This window comes from Magnolia sinica, chromosome 15 (genome assembly GCF_029962835.1).
Source record: "Magnolia sinica isolate HGM2019 chromosome 15, MsV1, whole genome shotgun sequence".
NCBI classification, from domain to species: Eukaryota; Viridiplantae; Streptophyta; class Magnoliopsida; order Magnoliales; family Magnoliaceae; genus Magnolia; species Magnolia sinica.
The window spans coordinates 74194275-74216267 of record NC_080587.1 but is presented as its reverse complement, the minus strand read 5'-3'; the positions used below and the strand labels follow the sequence as shown (position 1 = coordinate 74216267).

At 42.1% G+C, this 21993-nt stretch overlaps 2 protein-coding genes across 2 annotated transcripts; both read left to right on the top strand.

The window, feature by feature from the left end:
- The first annotated feature begins 4065 nt into the window (after nt 1–4065).
- LOC131227432 (proteasome subunit alpha type-6-like) lies at nt 4066–16778 on the top strand. Its single transcript, XM_058223241.1, has 9 exons — nt 4066–4253; nt 5310–5404; nt 5505–5586; nt 7089–7185; nt 10100–10158; nt 10337–10419; nt 14099–14194; nt 15249–15308; nt 16539–16778. The coding sequence occupies exons 1-9, from the start codon at nt 4178–4180 to the stop codon at nt 16629–16631; spliced, it is 741 nt and encodes a 246-aa protein (XP_058079224.1). The 5' UTR covers nt 4066–4177; the 3' UTR covers nt 16632–16778.
- A 3664-nt stretch (nt 16779–20442) lies between these two features.
- LOC131228001 (protein EXORDIUM-like 2) lies at nt 20443–21188 on the top strand. Its single transcript, XM_058223815.1, has one exon. It carries the CDS (start codon nt 20471–20473, stop codon nt 21026–21028), a length of 558 nt encoding a protein of 185 aa, XP_058079798.1. The 5' UTR covers nt 20443–20470; the 3' UTR covers nt 21029–21188.
- The last annotated feature ends 805 nt before the right edge of the window (nt 21189–21993 follow it).

Below are 21993 nucleotides of genomic sequence, written 5' to 3'. Positions count from 1 at the left end.
GATGAAGAACATGCATGTATATTGTTGAATTCCTTCCCGCATCGTATGAGTCATTTAAGGACACAATGTGCACAACAAATAAAACCCCAAGTGTAGACACCGTTATCTTAGCCCAAAGGAAGACTATAAGAAAGCTAAACGATGACATGGGGATATCTTTCGATGCATTGATTACGAGGGGCATGAATATTGATCGAGGTACATGATCTTCGAGGTCAAGATCCAAGTCCATGGGCAAGAGCAGGAATTGTGAAATGGGAGGACATATGAAGAAGGATTGTAACAATCTTAAATCTAAGAGAGAAGAATTTGAGGTTTCATATAGGGAGGCCAACGCTGCCACATTAGATGGATCGAGTGGATGTGATGGTGACGTCTTGTCTGTGTCACGATCAGACGCCCATACGATGATCGTAGGGGCGAATGGATTCTAGACACAGAGGCATCCTTTCACATGACTCCTCATCGGTTAGTTCACCAGTTACAGGGAGTGCGATGGTGGATCGGTGTTTATGGGCAATGACATTGCCTATAATGTGTGGCTATTGGTACATTGCGCATCAAGATGTTTGATGGGCGTACCTTGACTAATGTCGGACACGTTCCTAATTTGAAGAAGAATCGATTTCTCTTGGTGTACTGCTGCGAATGAGCCGCGAAGTTTACGGGTATTGATAGTGTCCTTAAAGTATTTAAGGGGGCAGAGGTAATCATGAAAGTGCAACGACTTGACAATCTTTACATGTTGATCAGAGCACTTGAAAGGTGGGGCCGTAGTGGTTGTAGATTCCACCTTTATATGTGTGTGGCATGTCTTTGGCATGGACACATGAGTGGGTAGGGCATGAAGGCCGAGACTCATGCGATCAGAAAATATATAGCAGTGGAGCAGTCACCTGTGAGAAAAATCGCATCGCATAATTGCAGGTGATCGGCGATAGTAAATGGACGACTCCAATATCGCAAGGGATCCGTCTTCTATTCGGATGGCTCTAGGTGAGCCTGGTGCTGAGAAGTGGAAGGTGACTATGGGTAATGTGATGGACTCGTTGTACTAAATTGACACATGGGAGCTGGTGGAGCTTCCAGTCAGCCGAAAAGTGATTGGATGCAGATGGATCTTCAGGAGGATACAACATAGATACAGAGTGAGGTTGGTAACGAAGGGTTATGCTCAGAGAGAAGGGATTGGCTTCTCAGAGATATTCGCACCAATGATAGAGTAGTACGTGTCTATTAGATCTGTGATTGGCGTTGGTTAGCCAATGCGATCTTGAGCTGGACGGACGGATGCGGAGTCTGTACAATTGGAAGAGTAGATCTACATGAAGCAACCAGAGCGGTTCGAAGTTAAAGGGGCTGAGAAAAAGAGTTTGCAGGAGGTCGTGGTACGACCCATTGCCTAGGCAGTAGTATAAAATTTGATTCCTTCATAGTGGGTCAGATGTTGTATGTTGATGACATGTAGATCGCCAATTATGACATGTCTAAAATCAACGATAGACTCGGTTAAGTGGGACATTCGAGATGAAGGATTGGGGGGCCGCAAAGAGGGTTCTTGGCATTGATATTCATAGAGACCGGAAGAGTAGACTTTGATTATCTCAGGCAATACCTTAAGTAGGTATTGATCAAGTATGTGATAGACTAGGCAAAGCCGGTGAGCGTTCCCTACGCGACTCTTTTCAAGTTTTCCTCGGGACATATCCCAAAATCAAATGAGGAAAAATAGGTTGTCTCATGAGCCTTATTTGAATGCGGTTGGCAGTGTATGCTATGGTCTATATTAGACCTCGGTTATTTCACAGGCAATTGGTATTGTGAGCAAATACATGGCTAGCAACATTGGGATGCGGTGAGATGGTTACTTCCATACATTTGAGGTACGAAAGGATCACGTCTTACTTTTGAGAAGACATGAGCAAAAGTGGTTGGGCATGTGGATTCAGATCCGACAGACATGCACACCAAGGTTGTTCCTAGAAGAGAAGTTGAGTTACTGTATGCAACTTTTTGGGGTTAGCGATGTACGTAAAGAAGGGACGGAGTGTGCTGATTGATGAAGATATGATCTAGACAAAGATAAGAGAAGAGACAAGAAGCTATACGTTTGAAGGTTGAAGACATGGTGGAGTAAATTTGATGAAATCAAATTTTTCCATGTTTTTCAAATAATCATGGGATTTTGGTCCTTCTTCAATGACATCGAAGGTCGCTCGATGTTATTGAAGGTTTACGCAGATTCGTTTGCAAACGCAGATTCTGCAAAATTTGTTTCCGATTTTGCTTAAGTTTCTTTCTAAACCTATAAATAGGCATGTATACGGGATTAAGAGCTATTTTAATATTCTAAGGGGATTCTAAAAGGGTTATAGGGTTTCAAGGGGTGGAGAAAAGGAGAGGTTTGAATATTGCTCAAGTTGGGTAAGTCTTTTATCTTTGTAATATGTGCTTTCATAGTGGAATTTTATCGCTTTTTGTGTCGTGGTTTTTTCCACAAGGGTTTTGCATGTTAAATCTCTATGTTCTTTTGTATTTGTTTGGTGCTCTTGGATTGCTATCCTAGATCTAGACTTGCCAACCATTTCAAAGTTGTGGTGGGACTTATCCATTGTACATCAGAGCCGTAGAAATTTAACCTCTTGTTACAAGTGGATGTTTAGAAATAAAATGGTCAGATGTACAGATTCAATTAGAAAAACTAGACGGTTGAGATCATTCGATCAGCAAAAAAATTGGGCTATGGTCCATCGGTACACAGACCATGGTTTAGATTGCTCGGATTGCCTTACAGTTATGACAGTTGTGTGGTTGATGAGACGAAAGGTTAAGAGGCAGTTTGGCCATTCCCCTCTTTTTAAGAATTCCGCGACACACAGGCCACGTCTTTGCCTTTGGTACTCAGGCTTCCAGTTCTGAATAGTGGGGCCCATGGTTCGGTAATCCAGACCATTGGGATGTTTTTCATCAGCATGGATGGGGCTATTCTTGAGAAATCTTCTCAATAGGACAATCTGGTTTACAGATGAACGGTTAAAAAGAGAAATACGACAATTGTCCCATTCATCATTCATTTGTAATTAGTTCCGATATGTGTGCCTGTGATCTTCCAATCTGGGAGAGTTCTCGCGCACAGACCATCTACAGTGGGACTCAACAGACCAATGGTCCGGATTACAGAGGAATGACATGATATGTGGACTGCATCTTTCAACAGTAGGTAGAGGTTTCTGTTCCAACAACAGGGACCCATATTTCGGTAATCCAGACGGTAGGTTTTTCCCACCCATGGATGGAGAACTCAAAAATGTCAGTGACTAATATTAAGTCTCCTTTCATTTGAATGCGGACCCACATTGCATTTAGAATTTTACTATCAAGGGGGTTTTTGAATCATATGGACCATCCATGGTTGGCACAACCGACCAACGGTTTGGATTACCGATTCATGGGCCCCACTTGTCAGAATTGAAAATCCGTGCATGATGTGCAGGTCGTGTGTATTATCCAATTCCGCCACTCCGAGGCCGCATCCGCGACAAAGGTTTGTAGGTTGAGTTTAACCTCCGACGCCATATGTGGGGCCCACAGAGATGTTTTGATGATATCCAATCCGTCCGTCCATGCGCGCCCGTCATTTTATCTTCGAATCCAGAAAATCAGAGAGCCCAAACTCATGTTGGCCACATCACAGGAAAAAGTTGCGATGGGACACTGACCGTTAAAAACCTTGCAGATTATTTTTGGGCCGTCTTCTTTTATATATTCCATCCAATCCGTTCATAAGATGAGACCCACTACGATAATGGACACAGTTCAGCCCATTCTAAAACTCAAGTGGGCCAGATGTCGTGATTTTAGAAGTTTTAGGCATTAATTTACTACGTGTAGCCCACTGAGGTTCCTAAAGGCCTGATTTTTGGGATACATGGATAAAATATAGGGCTGAACATGATGGACGGGGTGGATGACGTGAAAACATCACGGTGGGCCCAAAAATCGCGTTGTCAGTTAAAACTTAACATGCAAGCGTTGTAGTGGACCCGGCCTCACTCTGCAAATCCGAAGTCCATTTCCTCACTCGCAAGAAAGCTTCTTCCTTTTCCAAGCTTATTAGGAAACCGAGAGAGAGAGAGAGAGAGAGAGAGAGAGAGAGAGAGAGATCCAACGGTCCACAATGAGTAGAGGAACAGGAGCTGGTTACGACCGCCACATCACCATCTTCTCTCCCGAAGGCCGCCTCTACCAAGTTGGTATGCATCCTCTCCATTCTCATTCACCATCCACCGTACACGTGTCTTGCACAGATTCTCTGCTTCTTCTCTAAAGATTGTCTCCTGAATGAGAGTATTCAGATTTTGTTTTTTTAATTTCCATTTCTGCAATCTAGTTTTTGTTGATGAATCGGAATAAGAGTGATTATTTTATCGTAGTCTGAAGTGTATGGTGGACCATACTCACTCATGGATGCATTATGCACTCTGGTTCATATGTATGTCGATCCTGACCATCCGAATTGTGGGTCAGATCATGGATGGGGGCGTGGCTCAATTTCTGTAATCATTGGATGGTCGTAGCTGTCCAATCAGTTGCCATTGAATAGACGGTTGGAAACAGAAATGGGCAACATTACAAGTTCGATGGGTGAAATCAAATGGTTAAGATTGTGTGATCGTTTTGATTATTGGGCCATGGCCCATCTACAATGGGATGAACAAATTGGATAATTGATATTAATGTGTGCACATTCCATATGTGTGGTGTGCATTTACACCAATAAAAAAACTGTCCAAATCTTGACCCCCAATATGGATGTGTCCATCCATGGAAATTACAATGATCATGTGATCCTAGCCATCCGATCGTGGCCATTAAATGTACAGTTGGAAAGAGAAAGGGCAGTGGTCAAAGTTTCGGAGGACAAAAACAAACAATTAGGATCGAGGATTGATGGCTCACCTGAGGTGGATGCGACTAGTCCGAGTCGACTCCGAGTTGGTCGCATTGAATCTGGTTCGGCACTGCCAAGTTGGGATCGAGAATAGAGGGTGACTTGGCCTAGTATCAACTCAACTCAGGAGTGAAAAAGTCAGTCTTAGTTGCTGAATTAAAAAACCATGGTTACAATCATCATGATTAATGCGATTACAGTCCATAATACCTGATTTTTGGGTCAGGTCTATTTGAAAAATGCATGCCAAATATATATATATATTTGGGTGCATATGATAAACATATATATAATTCTGCATCCATTGGAATGAGATCATACCTTTCTGAGAGGTTGAATTGTGTGGGATTCATGACAGAATATGCATTTAAGGCGGTGAAAGCATCTTCAATCACATCAATTGGTGTCCGAGGGAAGGATTCCGTCTGTGTAGTTACACAGAAAAAAGTCCCAGTGAGTATCTTTGGATGATTATGTGAATCTGTTGTTGATTTCTTGTTTGAATTTTACACATCTGATCTGGCTTCGGTTGTGGAAAATTTGATGGATGCAGGACAAGCTTTTGGATCAGACGAGTGTCACGCATCTTTTTCCCATTACAAAGTACCTTGGATTGTTAGCTACGGGCATGACAGGTTTCTCCATAATCTTATGATTTTTTTAAGTAATTTCACTTACCAATTTGATGTAAGGGATGTAGCTGATTTGTACCATAGTTTAAAATTTTGGAAAAACTAGACTCACCAAAGCCGATTCGACTCGATCAGATTTCCCCAAGACTGAAGAAAAATTCAATCTGGTCACAACTTGGTCAAAACTCAAGAAAAACTCGGAAAAAAACTAGGCAAAACTAGACTACACTCAGCAGAACTCGACAAAAGGGGCCTGTTTGTCTTTGCTGAAAAAGTACTTTTTTGTGTTTTTTATTCTGAAAATTACTTTTTTAGGCTTTAAGCTTGTTTGGTTAGCCACGTAATTAATTGATTATAGAAAAACACTTTTCAAAATGTACTTTTTCATGAAGTGCCTAGCGCCCATTTCTTGGAGGCATTTCCACTTCTACCGACTGGCAAAAATCACTCTCTGGAGATCGAAAATCAGTCTCTCGATTGGAAGGTTTGTTGCACACAAGTGTAGAGGTGTACGCCTCCATATGCTGGCACATGTGCAAATATGACATTAATCCCATTCCGATTCCAATTTTTTCTGCACAGTGCTACATTACCATAAATATTCTCATCAACCCTAAAGCACGTATGCAATATAGCTCATTTACATGCCACACTGTGCAGCACCAGGTTGTTCTAACCATGTTTTCCATAAAATTAATATTGTCCACATAGAAGGTGGGCGCCAGTATTGGAAACAGGTGGATGGGCTGGAAAACTTCAGGTAAGTTTTTCAGAGCCGTACAATTGTTTGCAAACTAGAGCGCACCTGATTAGTGGATAAACTTATTCAGGTGCTAGAGAATCAATATAAATTTGCATTTCTGATGGATGGATTGGATCTTGGACCTACATGCCATGCTGGTAAATGTGTGACGTGTACATGAGTTGTATTGCACACTCGGCAGAAGCTGGACGGACACGTTAACCCTGCCTAAAGTGGTGTGGGGCCATTGTGATGACCAAGTGACACTCTATCCATCAGTTTCTCCATATCATGTTAGGATTTGACTCCAACTGTGAGGTAGGTCCTTGTCTCAAGTTGGCCATGCCACAAGAAACAGTGCGGATTGAATGGTGGATTAATCCCATGTTCTGTTGCTTTGATGCAGAAGAAAAGCAAAAGGTGGATTAATCAATTTATATCTTTTGTTCAAGAAAAAAATCATTATAAGATTTATCTTTTGTCTAAGAAAATTGAATGTGGGTGTAGTTGATTGATGCGTTTTTGAGAGGGGGAGAGAGAGAGAGTGTGGTCTGTTTTTATTTATTTTTATGATGTTTCTGTTTGTTTGATGTTTCTCTCAACCCAAGAAATGGAAAGAAAGAAAGAAAGAAAGAAGATCTTCATATTGGATGCTTTTTTATTGCATATGTTTGTACTCGTGTTTCATTTCCAGCTGATGTATCAAGTATCATAGTGGATGCTTTTTTATTGCTTATGTTTCTACTCACCTTTCATTTTCCAGCTGATGCAAGTTCATTGGTCCAGCAAGCCAGGAAAGAAGCTGCTGATTTTCGTTTCAAATGGGGGTATGAGATGCCTGTGGATGTATTGGCCAAGTGGTATGCCCTTTTCTTTTTCTTTTTTGCCCCTCACTAATTTACTCACGTCACCATGTTGTTATTTGATTTCGGTTGTATTCACATTCAGTTTCTCAACAGGTCTCCTGTACATTTGTCTGAAGTGTATTACTCTCCCTTTTAATAATCAACTGACATTTTACTAAAACACAACAAGAACAAAAAGAACAAAACAAAGGGTTATCAGATGCTTGGAGAGTTCTTACTCATCTCTCTTTACTGAAAATGAGCTGACTTTAGTTGTGTGGAATGACCTGCATTGCATAAATGGGGTTTCTTGTGTTGCTATAAACACTCAAATGAATTCATGGAAGAAGCTCGTGTTTAATATGCATCAAATGCTCAATGTGTACTTTGTTGAGTCTTTCTTTAGAATGTATTTCCTTCCTAGTGTGAATTGCTTGGCATCCATTTGCCGGAAGAAGATGTCCGAAGGTTTGCAGAGTAGGGACTTTTCCCTCAACGTACATTGGTCTTCCCTTATGCATAGGCAAACCAGTTAAGCACCTATGGGATCTTGTCATTGAACGTATTGAAAGGAAACTCTCAGCTTGGAAGAGCTGCCATTTATCTCTGCCTTCTCCAACATGCCAATTTACTTAATGTCCTTGTACAAATGCCCCAAGTCGGTCTTTTGGGTAAATGGATGGCATTTCGCTTTGGAGGAAAAAAGTCTTTGGAGGGAGGCACTACCTTCTAAATATGGCACTGGTCAAGGGGGACAATGGATTAAAGACTCCTCGAGGCACAAAGCATCGGGGACATGGAAAGCTATCCTATCTTTAGCGCATAAAGTCAAACAAGGCACTAACTTCACAGTGGGGGATGGCTTAAGAATGCGTTTTTGGGAAGATGTGTGGCTTAGAGATCGGCTGCTCAAGGAAGTGTTCCCCTCCATAGCAGCTCTTGCCCCCGACAGTAACATCCCTATTTCATCATGTTACGAGAAGAGGGGGGACAATGTTATATGGGTGCCTTCTTGCTGAAGAGGTTTATTGGATAAGGAATTGGGGGAGTATCTTAGTCTCTTGGAGATGCTTAAAACAGTTTAAAACGGTGGTATGGAAGGCTCATAGCTCGGGGAAATTCTTCGTCTCTTCTTTCTACAGCTTGTCTTGTTTGACCGATGCTCCTGGGAATTTTCATCAGTTTTGGAAGCATGGAGTTCCGTCCAAGGTTGCTTCTTTTGTTTGGTTGGCAGGCAGGAACATGATTTTGACTGTCGACAATCTTCACAAAAGGGGATTAGTGCTTACTAATGTATGCATCCTATGCTTGAAGGATGTGGAGTTGGTGGATCATTTGTTCTTGCATTGCCCGTACGTGAGGAAGATTTGGGATAGCTTTCTTGACACTCTTAACATCTCTTGAGTTATGCCTAGCTCGCTTCCCTCCTTTTCGGCATCTTGGCATGAAGGCAGTTTTGGCAAGGAGGTAAGGTGGTTTGGCGGCTTGCAGGGATGGTGGCCTTGTGGGCAATATGGGGAGAGCGAAACAGGCGCTGTTTTGAAAACAAATCTGAAACGGCAGATCGGATTTAGTGCAAGGCAGTGCATTGGGTCATAGATTGGATGATCGGGGTCAAGGACTTAGACATCTGTGTCGTTGTAGCCTTGCTCGGGCTGTAGTTTTTTCTTTCCTTTTGCTCTTTGTATTCTTTCCCGGCCTTGGGCGGTTTCTTAATAAATTCTGTCACCTTTCAAAAAAAAAAAAAAAGGAGCAACCCATATCGATAGAAACATTTTTTTTTTTTTTTTTCCAGTAAGCAGTCAGAAGGATTTTATTTAAAGAAAGGCTCTGAAAGGAGCTAGAAGATTCCAGCATTACAAAGCAAAGTCCAATCACTCATACAAAGATTCCTCACTCCTGACAAAGTCCTTCAAGACCACTTCCCAAGAGATAACAAAAAAGACACTTGACTCTTGCAACAATATGATCAATTCGCTTTTCTTGCCAAATGTTCCGTTGCTTCTCTCCTTCCATATTGACTAGAGAATCACCCGGAAATATAATCTCCACGAAGCTTTCCCCTATGACATCTTGGGCCATGCCCCATTTGATAAGTAGTTTATACATTGAATCCGGCATCCACCATGTGACACTAAATTGCCTTTTTTCTTTTGAAAGGTGACACTAAATTGTCTTGGGCACCATCCTGTAATTTGTATATAAAGAAGCAACAAATAAACAGGTGATTCATGCTTTCTTCATTCGAGTCATAGATCATGCTTTATAATTCCTAATTCCCCCATCTTAAGATCTGGTTCCTCGTATTTTCATTTTCCCTAGTCATAAGAATTTGATGCTTCTGAAAATCTTTCTCCTTTTCACTAGTCTTTACTCCTATCTCTTGAGAAACTCCTGTTGATTGCAGTTATCTTTGTTTTTCAAAGTTTAGGCGTCTTTTCTTCAGTTCATAAAATAAATTGGTACTTTCTTCAAGTGATCAACTGCATTATCGTACTAAACACTTTTCACAATCTCTATATGAAAATTTGAACCTAGTTTGACAGTCGATATTTGAAATCTAGGCTATCTTTAGTTGTTGGGTTGAACTAAATCACAATGATTCAATTCAGTAAAGAGGAAAGAGACAATGGGGCTCACCCCACCCTGTCTATAATGGGGGACTAGCCCCAAATTGGCATCGTTGTCTTTTCAAGTCCAACTTGAAATGCATGGAATCACAATTAGAGATGTGGTTTTCATTAGTCATTGTAAATTAAAATGATCAATCTCCCACATGGATCAAATGAATTGCTATTCAGTTCAGCTGAGCATCCAAACGCATACTTATAACGTTTACTATATGTGCTGGCACGCGTTGCAGTTTTTGTTAGATCTTTAAGGGCAACTCATGTATTTACTGACTCTTGGTATTCTTCATTGTGTACAGGATAGCTGACAAGTCTCAGATCTATACCCAGCATGCCTATATGAGACCTCTTGGAGTAGGTCTGCTTTTTTTACCCTTCTTAAGAAAAAAATAAAATAAAATAAAGAGGACTTCTTTTCCAAAGTATTAGTGAGATTCTGAAATCTTTTTTCTGTCTTCTCGTAGTTTTTTCCCTGATGTGTTCTATTGTTCTTTGCTTCTTCCTTTTTTTTTTTTTTTTTTTTTTGAATCATGAAGCTGCTATGGTGTTGGGTATTGATGAAGAAAGCGGGCCTCAACTCTTCAAGTGCGACCCTGCTGGCCATTATTTTGGTCATAAGGTATTTCAAAGTCCACCATGGTGTCCTTCATGACTTTTATTTTAATTTTAGTTGTTCCGCGTGAATGTTTGGGATCATGCGTATATCTTTTCTGAGCACATGATTTATCAATATTTTTACTACAATGCAAATGCTACTTGTATAGTCTTTGCTTTCTCTTCGTCATCTTTGGGGTATGCAAAGACACATGTTAGGTGTGATATAGTCCATCATCAATGAGCCCTGCTTCCCTTCCAAAATCACCATGAACAGCTTTGTTGAACTGTGTGTAACTTGGTTGATTACATCAGTCATGGTTCCAATAACAGCCCCACTTGCAAATGATTTTATGCATACTATTGGCATCCATGGTTTATTGTTGATTATGCTGTAACTGTTCCTTAAAAAGGATGCAAAGTTTGGGCCTGTTTGGAACATTTGCAAAATACCAACTGGATAAGCCCAAAAGTACGTGTGGATGTAGTAAGAAGAGACTTGATGACCTATTGTCTAAACGAAGTTAGATCCCTTGATAGAGTGGAATGGTGGAAAGGGATTCATGTAGTGATCCCAACTGGTTGGCATAATGCTTCAATGATGATGATTTATTTTTTTGAGAATTCAAAAATTTTAGTTAGAGAGAAAAGAAAAGGCGAAGATGAGAAACCAACACCCCAGGAATTATAAAGATCCAGATCAGAAAGGATAAAAAAAAGTTCAAAAGAACAATAAACATGCTGTGTAAGGCACCGGTACAAAAAATTTATCTAATCTGGTCCTCCTAAATGCCTAATCAGGATTACAGATGCAATTGCAAAAACACCTATTGTTGCACTCTCCTAGATAGACACAGACTAGCAAGAAGAGAAAGCCTCCACAAGAGTCTCCTGAGTTACTCCTGTGCCACATTAAGAAGAATGAATCAATCAAGGTCGGCATCACCTAACAACACTGGAAAAAGACCAAATTCTCTTTCTCACACTGCTATCATGAAAATACAATGCATAAATAAGTGATCCATGGACCCGACATCCCATAGGCACTTATTGCAAACATTAGAAATAACAAATTGCCTCTTTCATAGGCTATCAACCGTAAGCACTAGGGTCCCTCTCATGGCTCAGTGGTAGATAGTGCATGTTTCAACACTGAGGTCATGAGTTCAAGTACCTTTGTAGTGTGTGTATGTGAGTGTGTCAAAAAAAAATAAAAAAAATCAACTGTAAGCACTTCTTTCCCCCTAGCCATCCCGAGGTAATAACTCTAGGTGTGCCCTTGTATGACTAAATATATATTTTACCATCTGAGGAAGAAGAGCACACCGCACATATCTTAAAGAAAACTTGCCCAATCTGTCCAACCTCCATCCCAGAATGTCTTTGTTAGCCGTAATTGGTCCTGGTCTGCAACAAGTCTAGGAGGCTCACCATGTCCTCCAATTCATCCTCATGCACATTTCTGCGACAGGGAGCCTAGCCTCCCGGAATTGAGAAACAGTGGGAAATGGTCATCTCCCTCCTAGCATCAATACATCCATTCTGCAAAAAATTGAACAAAGACGAGAATCACCGCACCACGTACACTCCCAACATACTCAAAGGTTATCCTTTGTAAACACGCTTTCATTCTTAAAGCGATTGGTGATCCTAAAGATAGCCTTCCAAATCTCCAATGTTCTATATAGAAGAAGATTTAGTGAAGTAGTCCCTTCTTCCACCTGCTATTTGCTAGCTATTACCTATATCCACAAACCATCTTTCTCGACCCCAAATCTCGTCAACCATTTCCCTGGTAAAGCTAGATTCATTGTTTTCAAATCCCTAATGGCAGCACCACCATGGTGGATTGGTATCAACACCTCCGCACCATTGCATAAGATGAAATGTGTTTATCATTGACCCTCCAAAAATAATCCCCCTCAAATATTTTCCAATCTACTAGCACCTGACTAGAGGGGATTGGGCCCCAATCCTACTCCATTTTTAAGGTGATAGATTGAAATGATCAGGGAACGACTGAGGAGGATTGCTTTGTTCTACGAACGGAAACACCTCCAGCCACTTTGCAGGCATCGAGAAGTTATCCGGCTCTTAGTTGCAGGATCCTTCTAATGCAGGGGCATTTTCACACCGGGCTTGAGTGGGGTAGCCTGTGGGATGCGGTGACACACTCGGGGTGGGTGACTCTTGTGAAGCGGAACCCATGTGAATTGGGGCCCACGAGGAGCATTTAGCCGAGGTCCTAACCCATGGGATGTGGGGCCTAGGCTATGAGATAAAGGGATTGATTCACCACTGTCTATTAGTTCAAGTTTTTAGTGCAAGTGACTAATGGTCTCGCATCAAAGTGGAATTAGAGCGGGAGGTCTCGTGTTCGAGACTCCTCACCGGGGGGTGATTAATGCCGGAGTATTTTCACACCGGGCTCGAGTGGGGTAGCCTATGGGATGCAGGGACACACTTGGGGTGGGTGACTCGTGCGAAGTGGAACCCATGTGAAGTAGGGCCCACGAGGAGGGTTTGGCTGAAGTCCTAACCCATGGGATGTGGGGCCTAGGATATGAGATAAAAGGATTGATTCGCCACTCTTTATCAATTTGAGCTTTTAGAGTAAGTGACTAATTGTCCTGCATCACCTTCTAACTAGGCGCCGCTCCTGCTTTGAGTCACACATCAGACTCCTTCTCCACTCCCACTTCCTACCCATTTCTACTTGTTTACATTTTTAAATAGATGCTTCCCGGCTTCCGCACCCGAATCTGTTGCTCCTCCGCTTCACACTTTATGCAACTATAATCCAGCATGGACATTGCTAGACACTGTTAGTTGTTGGACCAAGCGAATTTCACACCTTCATTGGAAGGTCAACCATCTTGTTCCTATCATCTAAATCCAAGAAATCCCTCACACTTCTAGTAATATGGCCATTGTTTTATCAAAAGAGAGTACAATGGCTTTGAGATCACCCTTAATGCACCACAGAACCTGCCACATGTTATGTACTCCATCTAACTTTGACTAGAAGTCGGGGCATTTGCTCGGAAGATATGGCCCATACGCTAAAGAGAAGACCCATTCAAATCCGTTAGTGACATACTAACGTTCTTGAGGAGAGACAAAAACAAAAACAATCCAGCCCCCCAACTTATGTGATGCACATATCCAAATTCCAAATACCTACAGGCTACCATGCCACCACTAGCCCCTGTAGTGTTCAAAGCCACCCAATCCTTGTTTCAGTATCTGAACCTTTCAATTTGTGGCCTACACAGACAGTTAAGCTGAGAAACACAACAACACTCCACATTCAACTGAAAAGGTCCTAAGATTGGTCATTGGGATCTTAAAATCTGAGAGATTTTTGGGGCCTGCTCCCTCCACAGTCAGATTCAACATACCAATGGTCATCTTTAGAACCATGGTGATGCCACACGTCAAAACAGAAAGCCTGTGTATCCAGAGTTGGGGTCCACATCATTATAATCCTCATTACAAATGTTATTAAGGGAGCTGGAGAAACTCAATCATGTATAGACATGTTTGTGATCATCAATGCAATGCTTAAAGAAAAAGAAAAAGAAAAAGCTCTAGGCATGTAACATTGTCATTTATTAACAACAACAAAAAAAGATTTTAAAAAAGACACAGATAAAGAAAGAACTATGCTTGGATCCTCATTTTTGTTTACTTTCTTGTCCCAGGCTACAAGTGCAGGTCTGAAAGAGCAAGAAGCAATCAATTTCTTGGAGAAGAAAATGAAAAATGATCCAGCATTCTCATATGAGGAGACAGTACAGGTAAATCCAATTTCTTGTAAATGGATGTTGGTCTTCTTCTTCTTCTTCTTCTGAATGCCAAAAAAAAAAAAAAAAAAAAGCTTGCACAAGGTTGGACATCTAGATCAACCATCTCTATTAACTCCAGGCTAGAGTACCTTGTGCATTGGCTACAACTCACCTGGTTCTAGCTACTCATCCACTGTATACGTGGCGTAAATGCATGCTGATCTGAATTTAGAACCTCCTCAACATTTGACCCACTGTGAATGGAACATAGCCGAATCAAACTGGATCATAATCATTTGATTTCACGTGTTGGATTTAGACTGCTGACTGTTTTTTTAGTAATTGTGCAAGTCATGGCCATCAATATGGTCAGTGTGATGGGCACATGATTTGGATGGTCTGCTGCTAATATCAGGCTGACAAAGTGGTAGTGAGCTTCTCCCTTGAAGTCAAAGGTCAATATCTCGAGATTGGCAGGCATATAGGATTTGGATGGTCTGGGTTGTCATGCATGCATGCGACATGTTAGTTGCACAACTTAGTTGTGGCAAATGTACATCCTGTCTTACTCTGATTAGTGAATCTGGATTGTTAGGGGTTGTTTGTTTGCAAGGATTTTGGGGCAAATGGATTCAAAATCCATTTCATCCCGTTTTAAGGACATTTGACAGCAAGAACTTCAGAGGATTTTGACTCCTCCAAGGACTCCAAATCCTCAAAAGGGGCATTTTGGAACCTCCTGAATTGTTGTTGTGCAAAATCCCACCTTCGTTAATATACAGTTGCAAGATCATATTGGTTATGTTGGAAAATTTGGGACTTTTTACATCATCAAATTCATTTTCATGTGACATCCAGGCTGCCAAACAAAATTTCTGCATTTCACAGAATTCAAAATCACAAGGATTTAAAAATCCTGGAGATATGAATCCAAATTCCCTGAAATTGACACTTCCAAACAACCCCTTAGCTGACATCTTCCATACTTCTCTTTCCTTCAATATCTGCACATGAGTTGGCTTATGCTGATTTGGATTTCTGATGCTGTTGTTGTTTCATCATTCAGACAGCGATATCCGCCCTGCAATCAGTTCTACAAGAGGATTTCAAGGCCAGTGAAATTGAGGTATCACTTTTTATCTTGTTCGTTTACAACTCTTCTTTTGTAATCAAATTTCAAGTACAATGAAGCACAAGGTCGATCCACTTGTTTTTGTAATGACACCGTGGTTTCAATTCGACCGTTATTTGTAGTGTTTGAGCTGGACTGCATCTAGAGCACAACTGAATTGAATTACAAAAATTCAGTTTGGTTAAAGACAGAGTGACCAAATTCTAGTTAAAAGTGTCCTAGTATTTGTTATGAGAAAGTGGTGCGGCCTATGTGTGGAAATTACATTAATGGGGGAAGATCACATATGTTGGAATGTATGAATTCTCATACAATTGAGCTTCTGTGGGGCCCACTGTGATTTGTGTGTGTGTGTGTGGGTGGGTGGGTGGGTGGAATCCAAACTGTGCATCAGGTGACATGCCTTATTTTCACTGAATGGAGCGAAATCTAGGACAATCCATCACTCAGGTGGGCCACACCACAAGGAACAATGTAGAATCACGCCTAAACCAAGAAATTCACATGGTGTGGCCTTTTTTTTTTGGGTGTCCCTTCATCCTGTTGGGGCACATCTGATGAATGGATCGGATAGCATATACAGAGCATGTTTGGCTCTATGCAGTCTGAAAGTTTCTACCGGGGCGCCCTTCATTGCTTCCCACTTTTCCCTTTGGTGGGGGCCCACCTCAGTTTTTGATTGACCTGATTTTTGGGCTCTGCGCCTAACATGAAGGGACACATATGGACATGTTGGATGGAACACAGACATCACATGGGGCCCCAAACAGCTCGACTGCATGGGAACTCTTCAATGTAGATGTTCCCTGTGGGTGTCTCCCTCCCCATTGCTCTCCATCATTCCCTGTGTTCTGGCCCACCTGAGTTTCCAATCAGGCTTACTTTTGGACAGTAGGGCTAGCTTGAAGGGATGCATATGATGGACGGATACATCATGGTGGGCCCCGCAACTCAACCATTTGGTAACTCACATATGTTCAGCGCATGTGATCATTCCGTATACTAATTTTGGGCTCATCTCGAAAGTTTAGTGATTGCAATTGAGGCTCAATCTCTCAGTATGAATACCAAGAAAGCAAATTACAATGTGATTATCAATTAATTAGTGCATCCAAACGGTACCTAATTAAAAAGGAGTTGGAATTTGGGACTTTAGATCATCTTTTGGTTTGAGAATATTTTTTGAGCTTATTAATATCAACCTTGAAAGCTGGTGTTTGGCAGGTGGGAGTGGTGAGAACAGAGCATCCTGTCTTCAGGTTGCTGTCAATGGAGGAGATTGATGAACACTTGACGGCCATAAGTGAGCGTGACTGAGAGTGGCCGATGCTGGTAATGCTTCAAGACTCTCCAATCTGTAGGTTGAGTCTATCAAATTCGATTTAGACACCATCTGTTTCTCATGATAAATCGTCAAACAGGTTTTATTATGGGATTGTTATTCAAGGAGAACTCTGTTCTTTTCTTCCCTTTTTTTGGGATAAATAGAAATTTTATTAAGTAAAAAAGATCACATCCTGGAAGATGAGAGCACTAACGATCGACAACTGATAGGGCTGTCAATGGGTACCTAGATCTGTGTGTATCCGATGGACCTGATCTGATTTTAATGGGTCCAGCTCCCATTTATCGGACTGGTTAAGAGATTGGGTTGGTTTCGGGTCCACGTTTTAGACCTGGTTTGACATTGGGTCTAGTTGGGTTAAGGTCCGATGCATGTGATGGACCTGGTAAATGTTGGGTCGGGTCTTGTTGGATCCAGTTCGTCGTGTCCATTTACAAAAGGAATGAGCTAGAGCCTGTTTACACCTTGTACGTGTTGAAGTGACACGTGTGTGTGATCTAATACATCTATCTGGTGGGTCCAGTCATGTAAATGCTCTTATTTATCCCAACCCAACTGGAAAGGAGATCCAGAGACCAAATGGCTACCTGTGTCCGATCAGATCTGGATACGGGTCTTCAAGAACTAGACCCGGACCCAGTAAGACCCAAACCTTGTTAGCCCGGGAGAGAGAACTATGGGACCCGACCCGAAACTAACCCATTGACGGCCTTGTAGACGGAGACTTCCTCTGGGTCTCCAGCATGTATCGCACCACTGGGTCCCTCCCACACATTCAATTCCAGAAATCAAAGGTCAGGATCATCTTTGAAGAGAGATTATCGCAACACAGCTCATCCAAGGTAGCCCCGAGAAGATAAAACGGTTCGACCAAGGGACCTATCTCTGCGTGTATGTGGGGCCCAACGGACCGACCGTGGGCCTCTGTTTCCTGTGGTGTGGCCCACTTGAGCTTTTGGATCTGCATCATGTGTGGCCTTATGTCCTGAAATGATCTGGCGAAACGGATGGACGGAGTGAATGTAGCACATATATCAGTGGGACCCACAGAGGTTAGGGCTGCAGGCAATCCGCATCCTCCCTACCCTTTCGAACACTCATCATTTTGTGGGACCCACATTAGCTAAGCCCCTACACTGCGGAAGCTCTGTTGGGCCCATTGCACTGTCCAACATGCCACAGGAAATAGTGGGGATTGAACGCCAACCGTCGAAACCAAGAAAAGTTTTGGATCAGGCACGGTGGGAATAAACTTATGAACGGTTTGGATGGCATATAAACGTCACATTGGGTCCGGAAAGGTTTCAACGGTGGATATTTGCATCCTCATTGTTTCCTATCATGTGGCCCACTGTAGTTTTGGATCTGCCTTATTTTTCAGCTCACATGCTAACATGAGCTGTCCAAACTGATGGATGGAATCGATTTCTCCCAAACATCACAGTGGGCCCCACAGAGCTTCAGTTTACATTTTTCAGCCGTGATTAACACATGTAAGTGGGCCCTCATCGACTTAACCGTCGATCATCCTCGTGTGTGTGTATGTAAAATATGGGAAAAGGTTTTATACGGTCGAGCTCATGGGAACCCCCCATGAGGTCGAGCTGTGTGGGCCCCACAATGATGTATGTCGAACATCAACACCGCGCATTTGATGGGTTCCCTTTAAATTATGGGATATCCCAAAAATCAGCCGTATACAGAACTCAGGTGGGCCATACCATCTAAAATCATGTGAAGACATGCCTAAAACATATAAAAGCACTTGGTGGGGCCCACCTGAAATTTGGATGCATCTGAAACTTGGTTTGACCCCTCATCCAAGTGGGACACACATAATGGATGGGCTGGATTTGTGAACCACATCTCAGTGGGCCCAAAAAATAATTATGAATGTTTTAATGGAGGGTAACCCCTCTCAACTTTTGTATGTGGTGTGGCCCACAAAAGTCACATGTTCACTTGATTTTTAAACCCTAGGCCCACTATGGAATGGTGCATCTGACTGATGGGGTAGATGTTCGACATACATCATGATGGGCCCACACAGCTCGACCTCATGGGGAGTTCCCATGAGCTCGACCGTATAGAACCTTTTCCCATATATATATATATATATATATATATATTCTCAAATGTAAGTACAGATATTTTTGGCAGTTCACTTGTTTTGAAACTTGCACTCCTAACCACTCATCGAATTCTCTAGAGCTTAGGAGTCTAAAGTGGACGGCTGAAATTTAATACTAATTAAAATGGCTAATAATAATTATAAATGATTAGATATGAGTATAATTAAAGCTAAGGCAGGAATTTTAAAATCCTTCCAAAACCAAAGTGAATATAATTACATTAGTGCTGTCCACAAAGGACTCCACGTCTTTATTTAAGTGGCCCCAAAACAAGGTACGGTGGGCAGCTGCCTGGAATGGTTGATTGGTGGGCCATGATCATTTTCCTAATACTTCATCTCTGCCCTTGACTCGCGCGAGTTGAACCGCATTTTATCATACTCGCGGCTCATAAAAACCAATGCAGCACATGGGTGAGAGATCCAAGCCGTTCATCGGGAGGCGCAGGCCATGCAGATGTCCAGGACAAAAATCAGATTGGTGGGCCACACATGCACAAAAGAAATGGACGGTTAAACTGAATCAGCCAACAGTCGACAGGCGATGTACCTGTGTGGCCTGCAAGGCTGAATTTTTTACTGGGGAATTTGCACTATGTGGGGCCCATGTGATAAGTGGCTCAGATCTCTGTCATGCATGCCACGTGGGCGCGTGTGGTCCGTCCCTTGCAGTGGGACTCGCACGAGTCATTTTACATTTTTTGCTTTCTCATGTTGGAAGACAACCATCACCTAATCCCCAGTTGTATTATAAAAGGAATTTTTATCCTCAGGATTTCTGAATTTACTGGAATAGGCTTTGTTTATTGAAATGACCAAAATAACCTCATATATTGCAGTCGAGCGGCTTGGGTGGTTTGTGTATGCCATCCAACCCGTCCAATCGATGCAACCCGCCATAAGGATCCTACGAAGCAAAGATAAGGCTGATCATCAGATGGGCCACACTTGAATTTGGATGTTTTTGGGCAGTTTAAATCATTTTATCTGTGGCCCACCTGATTATTTGATAGGCTAGATTTTTCGCACCTATGATCATCATGCTGAGATACACCTTATGAACGGATTTGATGTGAAATATAAACCTCGTGGGCCCCACAATTCTGGAATTCCCCACTTCCTAGAGAAAAAATATACAACGCATTTTGGTTATTATCCCAGAAATAGAGGCTTTATGTGGTAAAATCATAAAGCTTGAGGAACTTTTAAGTAAAAATCCCTATATAAAAACGCAACCCTGATCAAACCTTCCCATACAATCTTTCTACAATGGCTCTTCTCAGTATTCTCCTCCTTTCTCTCTCTTTCTCAATCTCTATCTCTTCCAACACACCCCCATACCATCCCTCCCTAAGCTTGTCCTCTCTACTCCCTCCTCAACCGTTGATTCTACCATACCACAAGGGCCCACTAATCGTCGGCCCAGGCCACATAAACGTGTACATTATCTGGTATGGCGACTTCACAGTCCACCAAAAGTCCATCATCCTGGACTTCTTCAAATCATTCAACAGTCGATCTAAACTGATGGACCTGTCCGTTCGATCATGGTGGTGGGCCACCAAACAGTACAAGGACACCAGTGGTGCAACGGTGGCTCGTAGAGTACGTGTGGCGAAACAGACACACGACGAGCGTTATAGCCTGGGACATTATCTAAGCCGACGCGCCATACAGAAGATGGTACGTGGAGCGATCGCCAAGTGGGCCCTACCGATCGACCGTCATAAGGGCATCTACTTAGTATTGACGGCTGAGGATGTAGGTGTGGACAGGTTCTGTGTGGGATCATGTGGCTACCATGAGACATTGGCCATCTCTAACCACTCTAGAGTAATGTTTGGGTGGATTGGAAATGCAAGGAAACAGTGTGTAGGGGAATGTGCATGGCCCTTTGGTGTGGGCCCATATGGCCCACCAAGTGCACCCTTGGGTGCACCCAACGGTGATGTTGGCATCGACGGCATGATCATAAATATCGCTACTATACTAGCTGGCACTGCGACAAATCCATTCAACAATGGCTACTTCCAGGGTGACCGGCTGGCGCCATTAGAGGCCGTAACGGCCTGTGCTGGTATTTTCGGGCCCGGAGCCTATCCCGGCTACCCCGGGGAGGTGTTAGTGGACCCCAAGAGCAATGTTAGCTTTAACGCGTATGGGGTTACAAACAGGAGGTACATGTTGCCGGCGATGTGGAGCCCGTCAGTGCGGTCGTGCAGAACCACCATGGGATGATGTGGGCCACCACAGGATCAGACGGTCGAGAGGATGGTATGAACACACTCAAATGTGTAGGGGGTGCAGTTTAAATTGCAAAAATATTAAAACCCTGTTGTATTCTTTCCTTGTTATGTTTTTTTAGTGTAATCTAGTCAATGTAGTTTGTTTATGTTCTCATTACTATTATTCTATCTGATGAGTTCTGATGGGAGAGTGTGTAGGGCTGATTATGGGCTTTGGTGGGCCTAGACATCAGGCCCAACAAGTAAAGAAACCATGCCTTGGCCCATTGCACGTGTGCATGCAAACTCGAGTGGCAATGAACTCAGCATAACTCGGGAAGAAAAAGGACGACTCAAGTTGGCACAACTCGACATTATTCATATATTATTTATGCTTTCAATATTTAATAACATTAAGAAACTGGTCCCATTTTTCAAGAAACTCACCCAATTTTCTGAGTCAACTCAACTAGGTTTCGATTTCAAGTGTCATGCATACTAACATTTCGAGCATAGGTGAATATTGTTCGGAGTACCTTCGGTATTACGATAGTATCCTCGATATTATCTGTATCTCCCGCTCGTATAAAAAATTTCATTACTGATGTATCAAGACCGCCAATTTTCTCCATTTAGTTAATTCCAGGTCTCACTGATATTGCCAATGTATTAATATCGTCAAAAATTTATTTATTAAAAATTATTTGGACAGATGGTTGGATGCATAGATGAGATGGATTGATGGTTAGATGATTGGATCATCATACGTGTGTATTTTATTATGTGGATCGTGTTTATATTCTTATTTGTATAATTTATAAATGCGTTATGCATGTTTATTTGCATGTTAATTGGTTTATGCATTCTTTTTTGTTCATGTATAACAAATATTTTTTAGGCTTCATTAAATAAAAACTTTTATATATGCATTCTTTTTGTAAATTTTTAATTTCTAAATATGTGTATTTTTAACATCTC